Here is a 17,506-nt window from a genome sequence, read left to right as displayed (position 1 = left end):
TGCTTTATTAAGTAGATATTTTAAATGATTTGTAGTTGCCTTATTTATATTAATAATATATTTAACTGTTTGTAGTGCTAAAAAACTTTCTTCATAAATACATGCAAAAGCTGCCATTTGAAAATCATGCCTTCAACCCAGATCTTACAGGTTATCACAAATCTCAAGTTTATCTGGGGTCCTAATTAATGATGCTTGTAGCACAAAACAGTCTTCTATCCCTATCTTCAAAATTCCTACAGCAGGAGGATTCCTAGTTAAGAATCTTGAGGCCTTAAGGGAGGACTTGATCCCTAAGTACATCTATAAAAACCTTTATTACATAAGTTCAGGAAAACAAAGAAGATAGCATTCTAAAGAGCATATTAATAACATGTCACTCACCTCCAAATAGTAAAAATGAGTATAGTATATAACTAATTTCCCTATATATTTGCTCAGGTCACCCTTCCTTGGAATGTCAGCATGATACCTGCCAATTTCCAGTACCGATAGCACTTGCATTTACACAGATTAAGTTTCCAAAGAGGTAATTTACCTGCTTTGACCCTCCATTCAAATACTCAATGTTTTCTGCTTTTATGACTCATCACTATTGCCACTTATTTCTGGGATCACACCAAGGTTCCACAGTGGTGGAAATTTAAGCTTCTTTTTAACTTAAAGGTGAAGGAATCCAGTTCTAAGGCCTGAAATTTGTTTACTTCTTCTACTGGATGCTTTGTGAAAGTCTTCTGCCTTACTTTTCTTTGCTCCTTTTCCCCTCAATAACTCTGACTTTCCTTTATAACTTTCTTCAAGGAGTTATTCACAGGCACAGTAAAACATCAAGCCCAGTAGAGTAATGAAAAGAAACACTGTGAGATCTAGGCTGGCCCGGGTGTTCTATGAGGGCCAAGGTACCTGAGCTTCTGCAATGTAAGCAGTCTCAAATACTACTCTCCTCCCCATACTCACATTGACTCTCCCTTTCCTGAGTCTTACTCATTAATTAATTCTGTACTTACTGAACAGATCTTTAAAGTCATCTAAAATCTGATTTAGAATAGTGCTGCTCAAATTTTAATAGGCATATGAATCACCTGGGGATCCTGTTTAAAAGCAGATTCTAATCCAGTAGCTCTAGGAAAGGGCCCAGGATGCTGCTCCTCAGTGGAATTTAAAGTAGCAAAGATCTAGAGCCGCGCTACTCAAAATGTGGCCCACAAATACATGCTGGTTAGTAAACTGTTACCAGCCCAGAAAGAGATAAGAAGCTTGCTCCAGGACATAAATCAATTAACTAACTAAGCTGACTTGTTTCTTTTCCTAGTTCCTTGATTTACATTCTGGCACAACATCCTCTGAATAGCACCCATACGTTTACAGCCAATTGATTTCTGACAAGGGTGCCAAAACAATTCAATGAGGGAAAGATTAGTCTTTTCAAAAAGTGATGCTGGGACAACTAGATTATCTACACGCAACAGAATAAACTTAGATCCCTACCTCATACCATACACAAAAAATTCAAAATGGACCAAAGATATAAAAACCCCCAAAAGAAAATATGCACACAAATCTTCATGGTGTTGGATTAGGTAATAGTTCTTAGATATGACACCTTAAGCACAAGCAATCAAAGAAAAAAAAAACAGATAAACTGCACTTCATCAAAATTAAAAAATTTTGCACTTCAAAGGACACCATTAAGAAAATGAAAGACAGTGCAAAGAATGGAAAAAAAAATATTTGCAAACCATACACCTGATAAGAATCCAGTATCCAGGCTACCTAAAGACCCTTAAAACTCAACAATAAAATGACAACACGAGGGGCGCCTGGGTGGCTCAGTCGTTAAGCGTCTGCCTTCGGCTCAGGTCATGATCCCAGGGTCCTAGGATTGAGCCCTGCATCGGGCTCCTTGCTCAGCGGGAAGCCTGCTTCTCCCTCTCCCACTCCTTCTGCTTGTGTTCCCTCTCTCACTGTGTCTCTCTGTCAAATAAATAAATAAAATCTTTAAAAAAAAAAAAAAAAGACAACACGATGTAAAAATTGGCAAAGGATCTGAATGGACATTTCTCCAAAGAGCATTACAAATGGCTGATAAGCACATGAAAAGATGCTCAATGCCATTAATCACTTGGAAAATGCAAATCAAAACCACAATGAGATATCATTCCAAACCACAAGGATGGCTATAATCAAAAAAGAGAAACAATAAAAAATGTTGCCAAGGATGTGGAGACTGGAACCTTCATACATTGCCAGAAGAATATAAAATAGTGCAACTCCTGTGGAAAACAGTTTGGCATTTTTTCAAAAAAGAGTTACCACTTGACCCAGCAATTTCATCCTTGTGTATATACCCAAGGGAAATGAAACATCACGTTCACACAAAAACTTGTACACAAATGTCCCAAGCAGCACTATTCATAATGCCCCAAAGTGGAAACAATCCAAATGTCCATCAGAATAAACAAAATGTGATATCTACACACAGAATATTATGTAGCCATGAAAAGGAAAAAAGTACTCATACATGCTATCACATGGATAAATGAGGCACTCATCCATGCTACAGGATGGTTAAACCATAAACATTATGCTAAGTGAAAGAAGTCATAAGAGGACACATATTAGATTATTCCATTTATATGAAAAGTCCTGAATATATGCCAGTGGACTAATGGTTGCCAAAGACTGTGGCAAGGGGGTCATGAGGAGTGACTGCTAACAGGGATGGGTCTCCTTTGGAGATGATGAAAAAGAATGTTCTGGAGTTAGATACATGGTGATGGGTAAATAACCCTGTGAATATACTAAAAATTACTGAATTATATTTAAAAGGGTGAATTTTATCTCAATTTACAAAGAAAAGTAATATGACGAGCTAGGGAAAAATAAACATCAAGGGGGGAAAGAAAAAGAAAACAAGGTCCTTTGAGTAGCACTGATCTAGAGCAGCCAGGCAGCTCAAATTGTAATCTTTCCTAGAGCCTTTCGACAAGCAGTTTTCTTACAATAATGTCACTTCTTTGGACCCTCACCCAACTGCAGACATCCTGTATGTACTGCTGATGAGTCCTTCCTTACATCCAACTGGAAACTTCCACCTCTTGTGTTCCTACTCTGTCCTCTTCAGAGCAAAAAGAGCAAGTCTTCTTTTCCACTTTCTAAACAATTGAAATATTATTATTTAGACTAAATCTTTTCTTCTCTAGGTTAAATATACCTGCTTCCATAGACATGTTTTTTAGTTGTATCACCACTTAAATGCTTCACTTTGTTGATATCCCTCTGACAAGAATGGCCCCAGGAAATGAATGGAATACTCCAGATATGGTCTGACTCATGCAGCATACACCAGCATCATCACGTACTATTAATTTTTTTTTAAGATTTTATTTATTTATTTGACAGAGAGAGCGCACGCAACAGCAGGAACACAAGCAGGGGGAGTGGGAGAGGGAGAAGCAGGCCTCCCACTGAGCAGGGAGACTGATGCGGGGCTCCATCCCAGGACCCTGGGATCATGACCCGAGCGGAAGGCAGATGCTTAACGACTGAGCCACCCAGGCGCCCCACCTACTATTAATTTTATTAATGTAGCTAAAAATGGCATTTTTTTGGGCAGCTGCATTACACTACACATTCGTATTGAGTTAACTGACCACTAAAATACTTAAGTCTTTTTCCATTTTACACTGCTTTAAATCTCTGCCTTCCCAGAACTATGCTTGTAAAGTTGTTAAAATAAAAATTCAAGTGTATGACCTTGCCTTGTTATTTCATCTCATTAGAATCAGTCTATTGCTCCAATTCATAAGGATCATTTTGGATACTGATTCCATTACCCAATGTAGTGGTTATATCTTCCAACTTTATATTAGGTAGATAATTGATAAGTGTGTCTTCTCTTTAACCAAGTTATTTGCTAAATGTAAAATAACATAAAACTAATGGTGAGCTGTAGGGCTTTTTTCTTAGAAGGTGTCTTCCAAATTAATGTCAAACCACTGGTCAGAAACCATTATACACAGTAGTTATTACTACTGGAATCCAGCCTAGACTCTCCAACTTGCTCACAGATCTCTGGTGAGTGTCCTTACCCAAATGACACAATCCAGAAACACTGGACCTAGTGCACTCTCCTGAGCTTCCTATCCAGAAACCTTCCCAAAGAAGCCATGATGTTGGTATGACATGGCCTGCTATTACCCAACCTTAAAGTTCTTTGGATCTCTGCTTACTTATCCAACAGACTACAAAACAGCTTAAAATTTTATTTTATTTTTAAAATAAGTAATATACTAACATTCAAAAAGAAAAAAAAAAGGAAATTATTTTCTACTCAGTACTCATCACCTATAGGAAACGCTCCCTGTTTCTTTCCCTTTCTCCCATTCACCCTCCCTCCCTCTCTCCTCTCTCATCCTTTCAGTGTTTTGTTCAGGCAAATCCAAACGGTATGTATTATGTATGTGTACACACACACACACAACACACCTTTTCTTACACAAAAAATAGCATCAAAGCAACTTTTTAAATAATCTGTTCCAGATTCTTGTCCCCCAATCGATCCTGATGTCCCTACTGTGCACAATCTACCTTCCTCTCTTTTAGGAATATGGAAATATTTTCCTGCCTCAAATCATCTGATATCTCTTCTGTTGAAAGCAAGTCTTCAAACATCACTGGTGGCAGCTCAGTGTCCTCACTATCAAGCTCACTGCAGATGTAATCCATCTGGGCCAAGAAACGTGAACACAGAACAGCACTTCGCACAACCTGAGCTTGAATTCTTATCCCTTTAAGTCTGAAGATAATTCATCTTTTCCTGCCTTTAGGTAAAGGAATCTGAAGTCCAAAACCCAATTTCCCATTGTCCGTCAGAAACCAAAATCCCTTTGGTTCCATCAGGGCCCACATCCCAAATGTTATCAAAGGACTCCTACCATACTCTGGTAAATGGTACACAACATATGTCAAAATCAAATGTCTCTAGTGAAACCACTAACCATTCTTGAGTTTGGGTGGGTGCAACACGCAGATCCTTACTCTGCTGTAAGTGCAGAGAGGACTCTTATGCTTTGATCACTAACACACAAGCCTTAGCATGTTATAAAGCATGTTACCTCCTCTAATTCCTTTCACAATTCTGACACTGTTTGAGAGAGGCAGGGTTAGGGTATGGCCTCTATCTGACAGAAGTCTGAGCCTAGGAGGGTTAAAAACATCACATAGGGCTTTTGATTAAAATGGTAGGAAAAAAATTTTTAAGTAAGTTGAATACTTGCTTTTATCTCTGCCTCCCTCTAAAGCCTTACTAAATGATGTAAAGAGTTTGTTTTTTAAAAAGCACAAACTGAAGACTTCCATTTCCAGGAAAATGGAGTAGATGTGCTTTTGCCTATTCTTCCTTCTAAGAACAACTAAATACTTTGGACACTAGTATAGATTTTAAAAAGCATAATAAGAAGGGTCTGAAATGTGGACAGAAAGCAGCCTGACTAGAAACTTTGGAACCCAAGGAATGAAATGGTGGTGAGCTGCCTGAGTTTTCTTTTGTCCCATATATACCAGACTAGAAACTGAAGCAACTGGTGAGTTAAAAACACCAATGGGTGTAGACAAAAAAAGCCCCAATAAAAGCTTGCTCTCTCACGGCGCCTGGGTGGCTCAGTCATTAAGCATTTGCCTTCGGCTCAGGTCATAGTCCCAGGGTCCTGGGGTCGAGCCCCACATCGGGCTCCCTGCTTGGCGGGAAGTCTGCTTCTCCCTCTCCCACTCCTTCTGCTTGTGTTCCCTCTCTCACTGTGTCCCTCTCTGTCAAATAAATAAATAAAATCTTAAAAAAAAAAAAAAAAAAAAAGCTTGCTCTCTCTAGCCAAACCCAGGAAAAGGGCAGCCTGGCAAGACAGAAACTCATAGACACTAACTATTCTATTCCAGCCAAAAATCACAGAAAAAACTGCAGCCCCTCCCTGCAGACATGCCAGCAAAAGCCAGGTGGGGAGCCCAGACTTCCATCTTCACACACACACTGTATCTATGTATATAATGTATTAATATGTAAAAACATATATATATAACATGAACATATAATACATAACAAATACATATGTAATATATACATATAATATGTATATAAAAGAAAATGTATAACTAATATATATAACATTAATTAGAATATTTTAAAGTCATACAAAGAAATGGCCAACAAATATAGGAAAAAGATGCTCAACATCACTAAGCATCAGGAAAATGCAAATCAAAATCACAAGGAGATAACACTTCATGCCTGTTGGGATGCCATTATTCAACACACACAAACAATAACAAGTGCTGGCGAGGGTGTGGAGATATTACAACCCTTGTGCACTGTTGGTAGGAATGTAAATCAGCACAGCCACTGTGGAAAACAGAAAATTAAAAACAGAATTACCATATAACCCAGCAATCCCACTTCTTGGGGTATATCCCAAAGAATTAAAAGCAGGATCTTGAAGAGATATTTGCACATCCATGTTCACTGCAACATTATTCACAATAACCAAGGGGAAAAAGCAACCTAAATGTCCACTGATGGATAAATGGCTAAAGAAAATGGGGCATATATTTATAATGGAATATGACAATCTTAAAAAAGAAAGGAATCTTGTCATTTCTACAATATGGATGAACCATGAGAATATTATAGTAAGTGAAATAAGCCAGTCATAGAAGGACAAATATTGATGATTCCACTTACATGAGGTATATAAAACAGCTACATAAGTTCTAGAGATCTGTATAACACTGTGCCAACAGTTAATAATACTGCACACCTAAAAATGGTTACGATGGTAAATTTTAAGTTACATGGTTTTGACCACGATAAAAAAAAAATTTTTAAAAGTTAGAGTAAAATAAAAATAAAAATTTAAATACTGGCTTAAAAACAAAAAGAAATCTTCAAAATTTGAAATAATAATTGCTTAGTTTATAATCTATGTAATATATTTGAATGAGTTGAAAATTAATACCCACACAAAACCTGCACACAGATGTTTATAGCAGCTTTTATTCATAGTTGCTAAAACTTGGAAACAACCAAGATGTTCTTCAACAGATGAATGGATAAACTGTGAAACATCCATACAATGGAATATTATTCTGCTTTACAAAGAAATGAGCCATCAAGCCATGAAAAGACATGGAAGAAACTTAAATGCATTTTAAGTCAAAGAAGCCAATCTGAAAAGGCTACACACTGAATGACTACAACTATATGATGTTCTAAAAAGGGCAAAACTGTGGAGACAGCAAAATAAAAATCAGTAGTTATCAGGGGTTGGGATATTTGGTGGGATCACCAGGCAGAGCACAGGCAATGTCTGGGGCAGTGAAACTATTCCATATGATACTATAATGGTAGATACATATTATACATTTGTCAAAACCCATAATACAATACCAAACTCAATGTACAATACCAAGAGTAAACCTTAAAATAAACTATGAACTCTAGGGGATAATGATATGTCAATGTGTCAACTCCCACCTCAAGTACCTAGGAAGAGAAGAACAAAATAAACCCCAAGCAAGCAGAAAGAAAGAAATAATAAATATAAAAACAAAAATCAATGAAATAAAAAATGGAAAAACAGAGAAAATCAATTAAACAAAGCGATGGTTCTTTGAAAACATCAAGTGGCAAACCTCTAGCAATACGAACAAAGAAAAAAAGAAGTAAGATACAAATTACCAATATCAGGAATGAATCGGGATTTTACCACAGACTCGGCAGACATCAAAGGACAATACAAGAATAACACTAACAACTAACTCTACCTGCATAAATTTGACTTAACTTAAATGAAATGGACCAATTCCTCAAAAATACAAACTATTACAACTCACCTAATATAAAGGATGATTTTAATAGCCCTGTAAGTATTAATGAAACTGATTTTGTAAATTAATAACTGCCAAAAAAGAACTCCCCAGGCCCAGATGGTTTCACTGGAGAATTACAACAAATGCTTACTTAAAGAAGAACAAACACCAATTCTACAAAATCTTTTCCAGAAAACAGAAGAGAAGGGAACACTTCCCACCTCCCAACTCATGTTATAAAGCCAGAATTACCCTAATACCAAAACCAGAAAAAGCTTAATAATTAACTCCCAAAACTACAGACCATTAACCCTCACTATAGATGTAAAAATCCAAAATGTTAACAAACGGAATTCAAAAATATATAAAAATAATTATAGGCCATGACCAAGTAGGGGTTATTGCAGGGAGGCAAGTTTGGTTCGATATTTGAAAATCAGTCAATATAACCCACCATATTAAAGCTAAAGAAGAAAAATCACATGAGCATATTAATCAACACAGAGAAAAAATATCTGAAAAATTTCAACACCCATTCATGATAAAAACTCTGAGAAAAATAGGAATAGAGGGAAACTTCCTCAAATTTATTTTTTAAATCTATTTTTAAAAACTACAGTTACCCTTATGCTTAATAGTGAAAGTATTCTTTCCTCCTAAGATTGGAAAGAAGGCAAAGATGTCCACTCACCATTCTTATTCAACAAAGTATTGCAAATTCTAGCTGATGCAAGAAGGCTAGAAAAGGAAATTATAGGATACAGATCAGAAAGGAAGAAATAAAACTGTCTCTCTTTGCAGGTAACACAATGGTCTACATAGAAATCCTAAGGAATCTAGAAAAAAATTCCAGAACTAGGGGTGCCTGGGTGGCTCAGTTGGCTGAGCGGCTGCCTTCAGCTTGGGTCATGATCCTGGAGTCCCGGGATCTAGTCCTGCAGGGAGTCTGCTTCTCCCTCTGACCCTCCCCCCTCTCATGCTCTCTCTCACTCTCTTTCTCTCCCAAATAAATAAATAAAATCTTTAAAAAAAATTTCAGAACTAGTAAACAAATTTAGCAAGGCTATAGGATAAAAGATAAACATAGAAAAATCAACTGGTTGGGGCACCTGGGTGACTCAGTCATTTAAGTGTCCAACTCTTAACGACTGAGCCACCCAGGCGCCCCTTAAGTGTCCAACTCTTGATTTCAGCTCAGGTCATGAACTCAGGGTCGTGGGACTGAGCACCGTGTTGGGATCTGTGCTCAGCCAAGAGTCTGCTTGAGATTTTCTCTCCCTCTCCCTCTGCCCCTCCCCGCACTCCCACTGGCACTCTCTAAAATAAATGAATGAACAAATGAATGAATAAAAATGAATTGGTTTTTTACATACTAACAATAAACACATGGACACCAAAATTAAAAATCCAATACCATTTATAACCATTCAAAACAAAACCAAAAACCTATGTCTAAATCTAAGAACATGTACAAAGTCTACTTAATGTCAATGAAAAAAGTCAAAGATACAAATAAATGGAGAGATGCACCATGTTCATTTACTGGAAAACTAAACAGAAAAGATGTCATTTCTCCCCAAATAAATACACAAGTTTAATGGAACTCCTATCAAGATACTTGCAAGACATTCTGTAAATAAAGATTATTCTAAAATTTATGTGAAAAGACAAAAAAAATGAGAATAAGTAAAACAATTTTAGGGAAAAAAAGTAGGAATCAGTCTGATTTCCAGACTTATTATAAAGCTACAGTAATCAAGGTTGTGTGGTATTTGGTAGAGGGAAAGCCACATAGATTAATGGGAAGAGAACAGAGGAGGGTCTGGAGATGGACCCTCACAAAAATGCCTGACTGATTTCTGACAAACATATTCAACGGAGGAAAGACAGCCTTTTCAACAAAGGGTGCTGGAGTAAATGGATACCCAGAGGCAAAAAATGAACCTCAATATAAGTTTCACACCTTACATAAAAATTAATTCAAAATGGATCACAGACTTAAATGTAAAACGTGAAACTATAAAACTTTTAGGAAAAAAAGAAGACAAAATCTTCAGAAAAAGGGGTGGGCAGAGTTCTTAGAAACGACACCAAAAACATGTTCCACAAACAAAACAAAACAAAACCAAAAAAACAGATAAACTGGACTTCATCAAAGTTAAAAACAAAACAAAACAAAAACAAACAGAAAGGTCTTAGAAATTAAAAAGCTTGACAAATAAAAAATTCAACAGGGTGGTTGGAATGTAAAGCTGAGGAAATCTGCTGGAATATAGAGGGGGAAAAACACCCAAAGATATGAAAAATCAAGGGGAGAAACACGAAAAATTAGAAAATCAATTCAGGAGAACCAACATCCAAAATAACAGCAATTGCACACAAAAGGAAGACAGAAAAGGAAATCACCAAATAAGACAAGCTAAAATTCCTCATAACGCAAGGATAGGAGTCTCTAGATTACATGGGAACATCATTTATTAATAAATAATAAATGCACACAGCAAGGTATATCATCAAGATATTTCAGAACACTGTAAACAAAGGGGAAACTGATAAATTTCTAGGGAGAAAATAATGGGTCACACCCAAAGGGCTGATATTAGAATGACTTCGGACTTCCTATCCACAACAATGAAAGCTAAAATACGGTATAGTAATGTTTTCAAATATCTGAATGAAACTATTTCTGAGCCAGAATTTTATACACAAGGTTTCACATGTGTGAATGTAAAATAAAGACACTTCCAGTCCTGCAAGGTCTCAAAAATCTACCTACCATGCATAAGGAAGCTACCACAGGATAAGCTCCACCAAAATGAGGAAGTAAAACAAAAAACAAGTCAGGAAATCTAACAAAAAAGCGAGGCAAAGGGAATGACTAAAAGTTCCAAGATAAAACTATAAATCAGACCTAGAGAGCAGCCAAACCAGATTTCACTGAGTAAAAAAAAAAGTATTTTAAAAGAATGATTTCTACAGCCTAGGGAGAGTTTGGGGTTAAACTGCTGAAAAGTACACAGAAAAGACAGACCAAAAAATGGAAAAAGATTATTAATTCCAGTGAAAACAGTTATACAGAAAAGGAATAGTAATCCTAGTCCACCAGAAGATTCTGCAAGAACAGTGTTTTCGTACATGTAAAAACTAATACTACTGTAACTAACATATTGCCAGAAACTTACTGCTGTTGCAGCAGAACAGGAAATGAGCATGATTGCAGGTATTTGGGGAGAAGGGAGTGCAGGGGATGAAAGAGAGCTAAATTTTTACTTTCCATACTATATAATGCCTAAAATGGAGAAAAAAATCAAGAACTAGCAATATCAGCATGATATTTTGAAACACAGCAAATGAATCAACAAAAAGTGGTTGTCTCTGGGACCTTGCAGTGAGAGAAGAGGAGGGCCCCTCAGGGAATTGCTTCAAGTTTCTGGGAACAAGCTTCGTTCACTTATGTGAGTATTTAAGTTCTGAAAAAATATAAACTCAAAACAGAACACAAACTTTCACAGCTAATACATAGCTGGGCCAGAACTTGAACTCATGTAACTGAGTTCCCAATCAGGTGTGTTAATTTGTGAGCTCGTAAGGGGCCTGTGTCTTCCTAGTTCCACACCTGCCTAGCACAGAGCCAGCCCTCAAACATGTTTCTGAATGAGTGGGAAAAAGTTAAAGAATGGGATTACTTTCATAACGCCAGAAAATGAATGAGAAGGGCATTCCAGGCAGAGGAAACAGCAGAAGCAAAGACAGGAAACGGAGTGTGAGAGCTAGGCAAGGCAGGGACAAGGGGAGGAGGGGGCAAAGAGAAGCGGCCAGAAAATCCAGTGGCTTCTGGTGGGAGATGCACTGAGCTGGTTGTCCGGAGCCCTGTGGCGGGGGAGTGGGCACACACTGGTGCCTTGTGGACAGATCCAGGTGGCCCTGGGTATTTGAGCCTTGGGGGTTTTTGTCTGTTTTGCAATGATGACAGCAACACTTATTTCTCCCAGCAAATGGTTCCTTCTCAAATGGTTTCAGCTTTTTGAAATCTATAGTACCAGGCTCTCTAAAATCCTGAGGTCTTTTTCAGTTAACCCAACTACAGTACAACTAGTTACTCTAAGTAGCCCCTGCAAGGGCAACTCCACAGGGGTGGACAGGGCAAGCAAAACCTCGTGGAATCCCTACAATGCCACCTTCACCCATTTGGGGGCCTCTTTTTGTTCTTTACAAAAGCATGAAAATCCAGGGTATAAAGGAATCATTACCTCTAGGTGAATATTTGCATCAGATATTACCATTATTCATACATTCACTTCATCCTAAGTCTATAAAGTATAGTTGACACTTGAACAACATGAGTTTGAACTGCGTGAATCCAGAGCATATTTTTTTCCTTAAATACAGTACAGTACTGTAAATGTTTTTTCCTTATGATTTTTTCTTTCTTTCTTTCTTTTTTTTTTAAGTAGGCTCCACACAGGGCTTGAACTCACAACCCTGAGATCAAGACCTGAGCTGAGATTAAGAGTCAGACGCTTAACCCACTAAGCCACCAGGCACCCCTCCTCATGATTTTCTTAATATTTTCTTTCCTCCAGCTTCCTTTATTTCAAGAATATAGTATATAATACATACAACATACAAAATATGCATTGACTGTTTATGTTATCAGTAAGACTTGCAGTTAATGGCAGGCTACTAGTCAAGTTTTGGGGACATTGAAAGTAATATGAGGATTTTCAACTGTTCAGGGGTTAACACTCCAACCTCTGTGTTGTTCAAGGATCAACTGTATTTACTTCATGTTAAGCAGTCTGCTGGAATATAAAGTTCCCGATTTTAAAAAATTTACCTTCTGATGGCAAAATTACTTATAAGATAACAAGATAAGCAATATAATTGGCGTAAACAAAAGTATTGTAGAAACACAAAGGAATAAGACTATTTAAGGAGGTGCCTGGGTGGCTCAGTCCGTTAAGCCTCTGACTCTTGATTTCGGCTCAGATCATGATCTCAGGGTCATGACATCGAGCCCTGCATTGGGCTCCACACTGGGTGTGGAGCCTGTTTAAGATTTTCTCCCTCTCACTCTTCCTCTCTGCCTACCCCCCACTCACACTTGATCGCTCTCTCTCTTAAAAAAAAAAAAAAATACTAAGTTTTTTAATGTAAAATATCAAACAGAAGTGAAAGTAAGAGACTAACTAACTCCCATACACCCACCACTCTGCTTTGATCATAACCCTTTGCCAATTTTGTTTCTCTTCTAAATCCACTCATTAACTTTAAGACATCATGTTATTTCATCCACAAATATTTCAGCACATATTTCTAACAGATAGGGACTCTTTCTTTAAACACAGTATGAATCTGAATTGTGAAAACAAAGTTTTTAAGATGTGAGGTATAATTAACATATAATAAAATGCACAGATCTTAAGGTGTTCAGTTGAGTTCTAACACTTGTATAGTCCTGTGTAAAAACTACCCAGAACAAGATATAGAACGTTTCTATGGCCCGGAAAGTTCCCACATGCCTCCTTCTAGTCAATCTAGTCAACACTCAGATGACCACTTTCTGATCTGTTACCATAGATCACTTTTGCCTGTTCTAGGACTTTTATAAATGGAATCATAGAGTATGTATGAGTAACAGATTTCTAGTCCAAAAAAAAGGGGGGGGGAACCATTTCTGGAGGAAAGAACTACATGTATAACATATAAAGGTGTATTTGCGGAATGCTGAGAAGTTCAAGAGGGATGAAAACCAGGACTGGTAGTAGACAAGGCTAGAAGAGGAGGCTCATCGGAGAGCCAGGGTTTCTGGATTAAACTCCATAGTTAGTTCTGGGAATGAAGTTATGAAATAAACTTTTCCCGATGCAAAACATTTCTCTGACCTTAAAAGTTGGTCAGTTCTGTCAATACGCTCCTTTCTCCTCAACCCTCCAGCTAAGGGTGACCAAGACCGGAGAAGCATGCTCTAACCCATCCCTCTTCATTCTCATCTTGTGATGAGGCTCCTTTGCCATCTCAGGGAAGGAACAAACCTCCCCAAACCCCCCAAAACCTTTCTTATGAGAGGGCACATTTTAAACAAGCAATCCCAAGTCTGAGGGGCAGCCTTACCATTATCTGGATTTCTCTCTTGCACACCTGGAGATCATGCTCATTGTTGACAAACATGCGTTTCAAGGCACATTTCATTCCATTGCTTGTCCTCACCAGAAACACGATAGCAAATCCACCTGTGAGGGAAACACACATACAAGCTCTTTTGAGTCGTGTTCAAAAAGTTAGTTGGATAACCACAGTGGCTGCAGCTCTGTGCTGTCACTATTAATGCTACTGATGCCATCATCAGCTAGACCTAAGGGTTGGCCTGGCCCAGAAGGCACTCTTGGAGTCAAGGGACTCAGACATTACTATGGGATTGGGTGGCAAGAGTCAGAAAATTGTTCCTGAACACCTATGTCAGGAAGAAAGAAGAATAGTAACTATCTTGTAAAGAACCTACAAATAAACAGATGAACAAACAGATGAAGAAAAAAGAACTACATTCCAACCACTGTCCTAGGCACTTTGAGCTCTTATTTAATTCTTACTATAATCCTGTGAGGCTGGGTATTATTTTTCCCTTAAAGACGATTACTAGCTAAAGAAAACAGAGGCTCCAAGAGATTAGATTCAACCAAGGACTTTAAAAAAAAATTAAATCCAGCACTTAACCAGAGAGGCTTGGAAATTATTTTAATAAGTGTTATAATAATAGTTGTCAAATTCAAGAAGCTTTCTCTTCCTTCTCAACCCTCCTCACCGCCCCCCGCCCCAACTGGGATCTAACAATTGACCTTGAGGGGGCGCCTGGGTAGGTCAGTCGATAACCATCTGCTCTGGTCATGATCCCAAAGTTCTGGGAAGGAGCCGCATCAGGTTCCCTGCTCAGCGGGGAGCCAGCCTCTCCCTCTCCCGCTCCCCCTACTTGTGTTTCCTCTCTCTATCAAATAAATGAATAAAAAAAAAATGACCTTGAGGATTCCTCCTGCCATTCCTACCTCATGGGCTACTGAAAAGACACAAAATATAGGTATGAAAGTGCTCCTCAACACAGCAGACACCAGCAAAGTATAACTCAATTACTGGGCAGATGTTTTAATGTCCACATCAACCTTTCCCTTAAAGACCAAAATTCTTTAAAAAGAATTTTATATAACTCTAACAGAAATTCTTAAATGCTCTGGATTGGTTACACCTTAGCATTCCACAGATTCTTATAACTCCTTCCTTCCATCTCATTCCCCAAACATTGCAGGAGGTGTTCAGTGCCATTGTTAACAGGGGTTATAAATAGATAAGGTGCAGCAAAGCTGTCAAAGCTGAAGGCTTTGGGATAAGCAGCAATTAGACTGGGCACTTAGTCCATCTGCCTGCTTGTACACCATCATAATTTAGCTTGAACTATCCTGCGCATTGACCCTGGGTAGCAAGAAAAAAAAAAGGTAGTGAGGCTATTCTCTGCACACAGGTAATCACTAATTGGATGGAGGGGGACACAGAGTGAAGTAACCAGTGTGGGAAGTTGAGCGGAGGTCCTGGTATAGCGCTGGGGCCAGCTGCCACATGCAAAACTGATAGAGGGCAAAAGCAGTGACTCTCTAGATCCTGAAGCAGAAGTCTTGAGTCCTGTTGAAACTCTCTACATCCTCTAAGGCCCAGTGGCACTTGAGCACCTGTCTGTTGATGTCTGTGGCCATTTCCTGGTGTACCCTCACAATGTGTATTCTTTTTCAAGTCTGCTTGTATAGGTTTCTGCAGCTGGTAATCAAAGAGAGTTTCAATCATAAAGCACTCTTGCATGTTTTCATACAACACACACATAATACTGTGTTTACAAAAATGTTAATGGCCTCAAATGTTCCAAGTGTGCATTCTGATAATGTTTACCAGAGATGGCATGTTTGTAGATTTCCTATCACAACGTCCTTCTTCAGGAGTCAGATAAGCACTAAGATTTGCCGTAAAGTCTTTAATTTCCACGGTCATCTTGAATCCTTGTATCTCAGTAACATTTTCTATTTTCTTGTAATACTTTACAGTCCACTTACACTGCTCAATTGTCAATTTTAATTCTAGAAATTTACTTTAAAAATTTGTTTAAAATCCTACCATCTATTGACAAGTAGAGGTGTTATGACACACACACACACAATCTCAATTTTAAGATGCATATTTTTTACATTTGAATTTTTAGGATATCAGAATTTTTCTTATAATAAATATGCACAGGGGCGCCCGGGTGGCTCAGTTGTTGGGCGTCTGCCTTCGGCTCGGGTTGTGATCCCAGGGTCCTGGGATAAAGCCCTGCATCAGGCTCCCTGATCCACGGGAGGCCTGCCTCTCTCTCTCCCACTCCCCATGCTGTGTTCCCTCTCTCACTGTGTCTCTCTCTGTCAAATAAATAAATGAAATCTTTAAAAAAAAAAATGTACATTGAATGCAGTAGTACTTAATCTTCTTTTCCCCAAAAAGCTATTAAATTCATGTGTCTTATTTTCAATCAGAATGAGAAATGCTAATATAAATTATAAAATAATTATTTTGTAACAGTCCAAGTGAGTATTCATTTTATAGGTATTCACATTTTTTAAAAATTTTTTTTTATTTATTTATTTGAGATAGAGAGAGAAAGAGAGCACAAGCAGGGCAGAGGGAGAGGGAGAAGCAGGCTCCCCACCAAGCAGGGAGCTCGATGCGGGGCTCTATCCCAGGACCCTACGATCATGACCTGAGCTGAAGGCAGATGCTTAACCGTTAACTGAGCCACCCAGGTGCCCCAGGTATTTGAATTTTTTATTTTTATTTTATTTATTTATTTATTTATTTTTAAAGATTTTTATTTGAAAGAGAACACAAGCAGAGGAAGCAGCAGGCAGAGGGAGAGGGAGAAGCAGGCTCCCCACTGAGCAGGGAGCCCAATGTGGGGCTCGATCCCAGCACCCCGGGATCATGACCCAAGCCAAAGGCAGCCACTTAACCAACTGAGCCACCCAGGCACCCCTGAATTTTTTTTTTTTAAATCACAGAACTACAAACTTTGTATCAGCAATGCTCCTGAGAAGCATTAAAGAGGGAGGCTTAGGAATCCCATGGCTAATTATGCAGAACCTGTCACTCTGCTGACTGTCCAAACGATGTTCTTTCCACTTTACCCATCTTAGAGAAAGCCTGCATAACAGGCCCTTTAGATACTAAGGAGACATCCAACAGTGCTGTAGAACATGAGCCCGGAAGGGCCATTTCTACAGTTCTGTGATGCATGGAACCACTGAAGGACAGGGCAGTTCTTGCAGAAGCAGGCTGACAATGCAGCAATCTGAGAGAACTGCCACCAGATGGAAGCAGTGTAGTCTCTCTGGCCAGTGTAGCAAGATGACCTTTCCAGCCGAAACTGAAGAAATGTGGCGAGTGCCTACGTCACAATCCAGGCAAGCACAAAGGGTTGAGAAGAGCCAGCCAAGATTCTCAAAGCCTATGACTATCACAGATCTAAAGGTAAAGCAACGAACCCGTATGTCTAACACAGAGGGAACCACATGATTTAGCTTCTATGCCCACAAAAGGGCTTATTTGTAGGTGAGAAGCATGTTAAGGCAGAGTTCCT

General features: G+C 38.5%; 1 protein-coding gene across 17 annotated transcripts in view; it reads right to left on the bottom strand.

Moving 5' to 3' along the window:
- Positions 1-17,506, bottom strand: part of AAK1 (AP2 associated kinase 1) — a 170,407-nt gene that overhangs the window by 78,117 nt on the left and 74,784 nt on the right. For all 17 annotated transcript variants that reach the window (XM_027622264.2, XM_027622263.2, XM_027622256.2 and 14 more), the window contains one exon: positions 13,975-14,093. In XM_027622264.2, coding sequence (XP_027478065.1) covers positions 13,975-14,093 — 119 coding nt within the window. The remainder of the gene's footprint in view (positions 1-13,974; positions 14,094-17,506) is intronic.

Source organism: Zalophus californianus, chromosome 8 (assembly GCF_009762305.2).
Source record: "Zalophus californianus isolate mZalCal1 chromosome 8, mZalCal1.pri.v2, whole genome shotgun sequence".
In the NCBI taxonomy this organism is placed as follows: domain Eukaryota; kingdom Metazoa; phylum Chordata; class Mammalia; order Carnivora; family Otariidae; genus Zalophus; species Zalophus californianus.
This window is presented reverse-complemented; position numbering and strand designations above follow the sequence as displayed.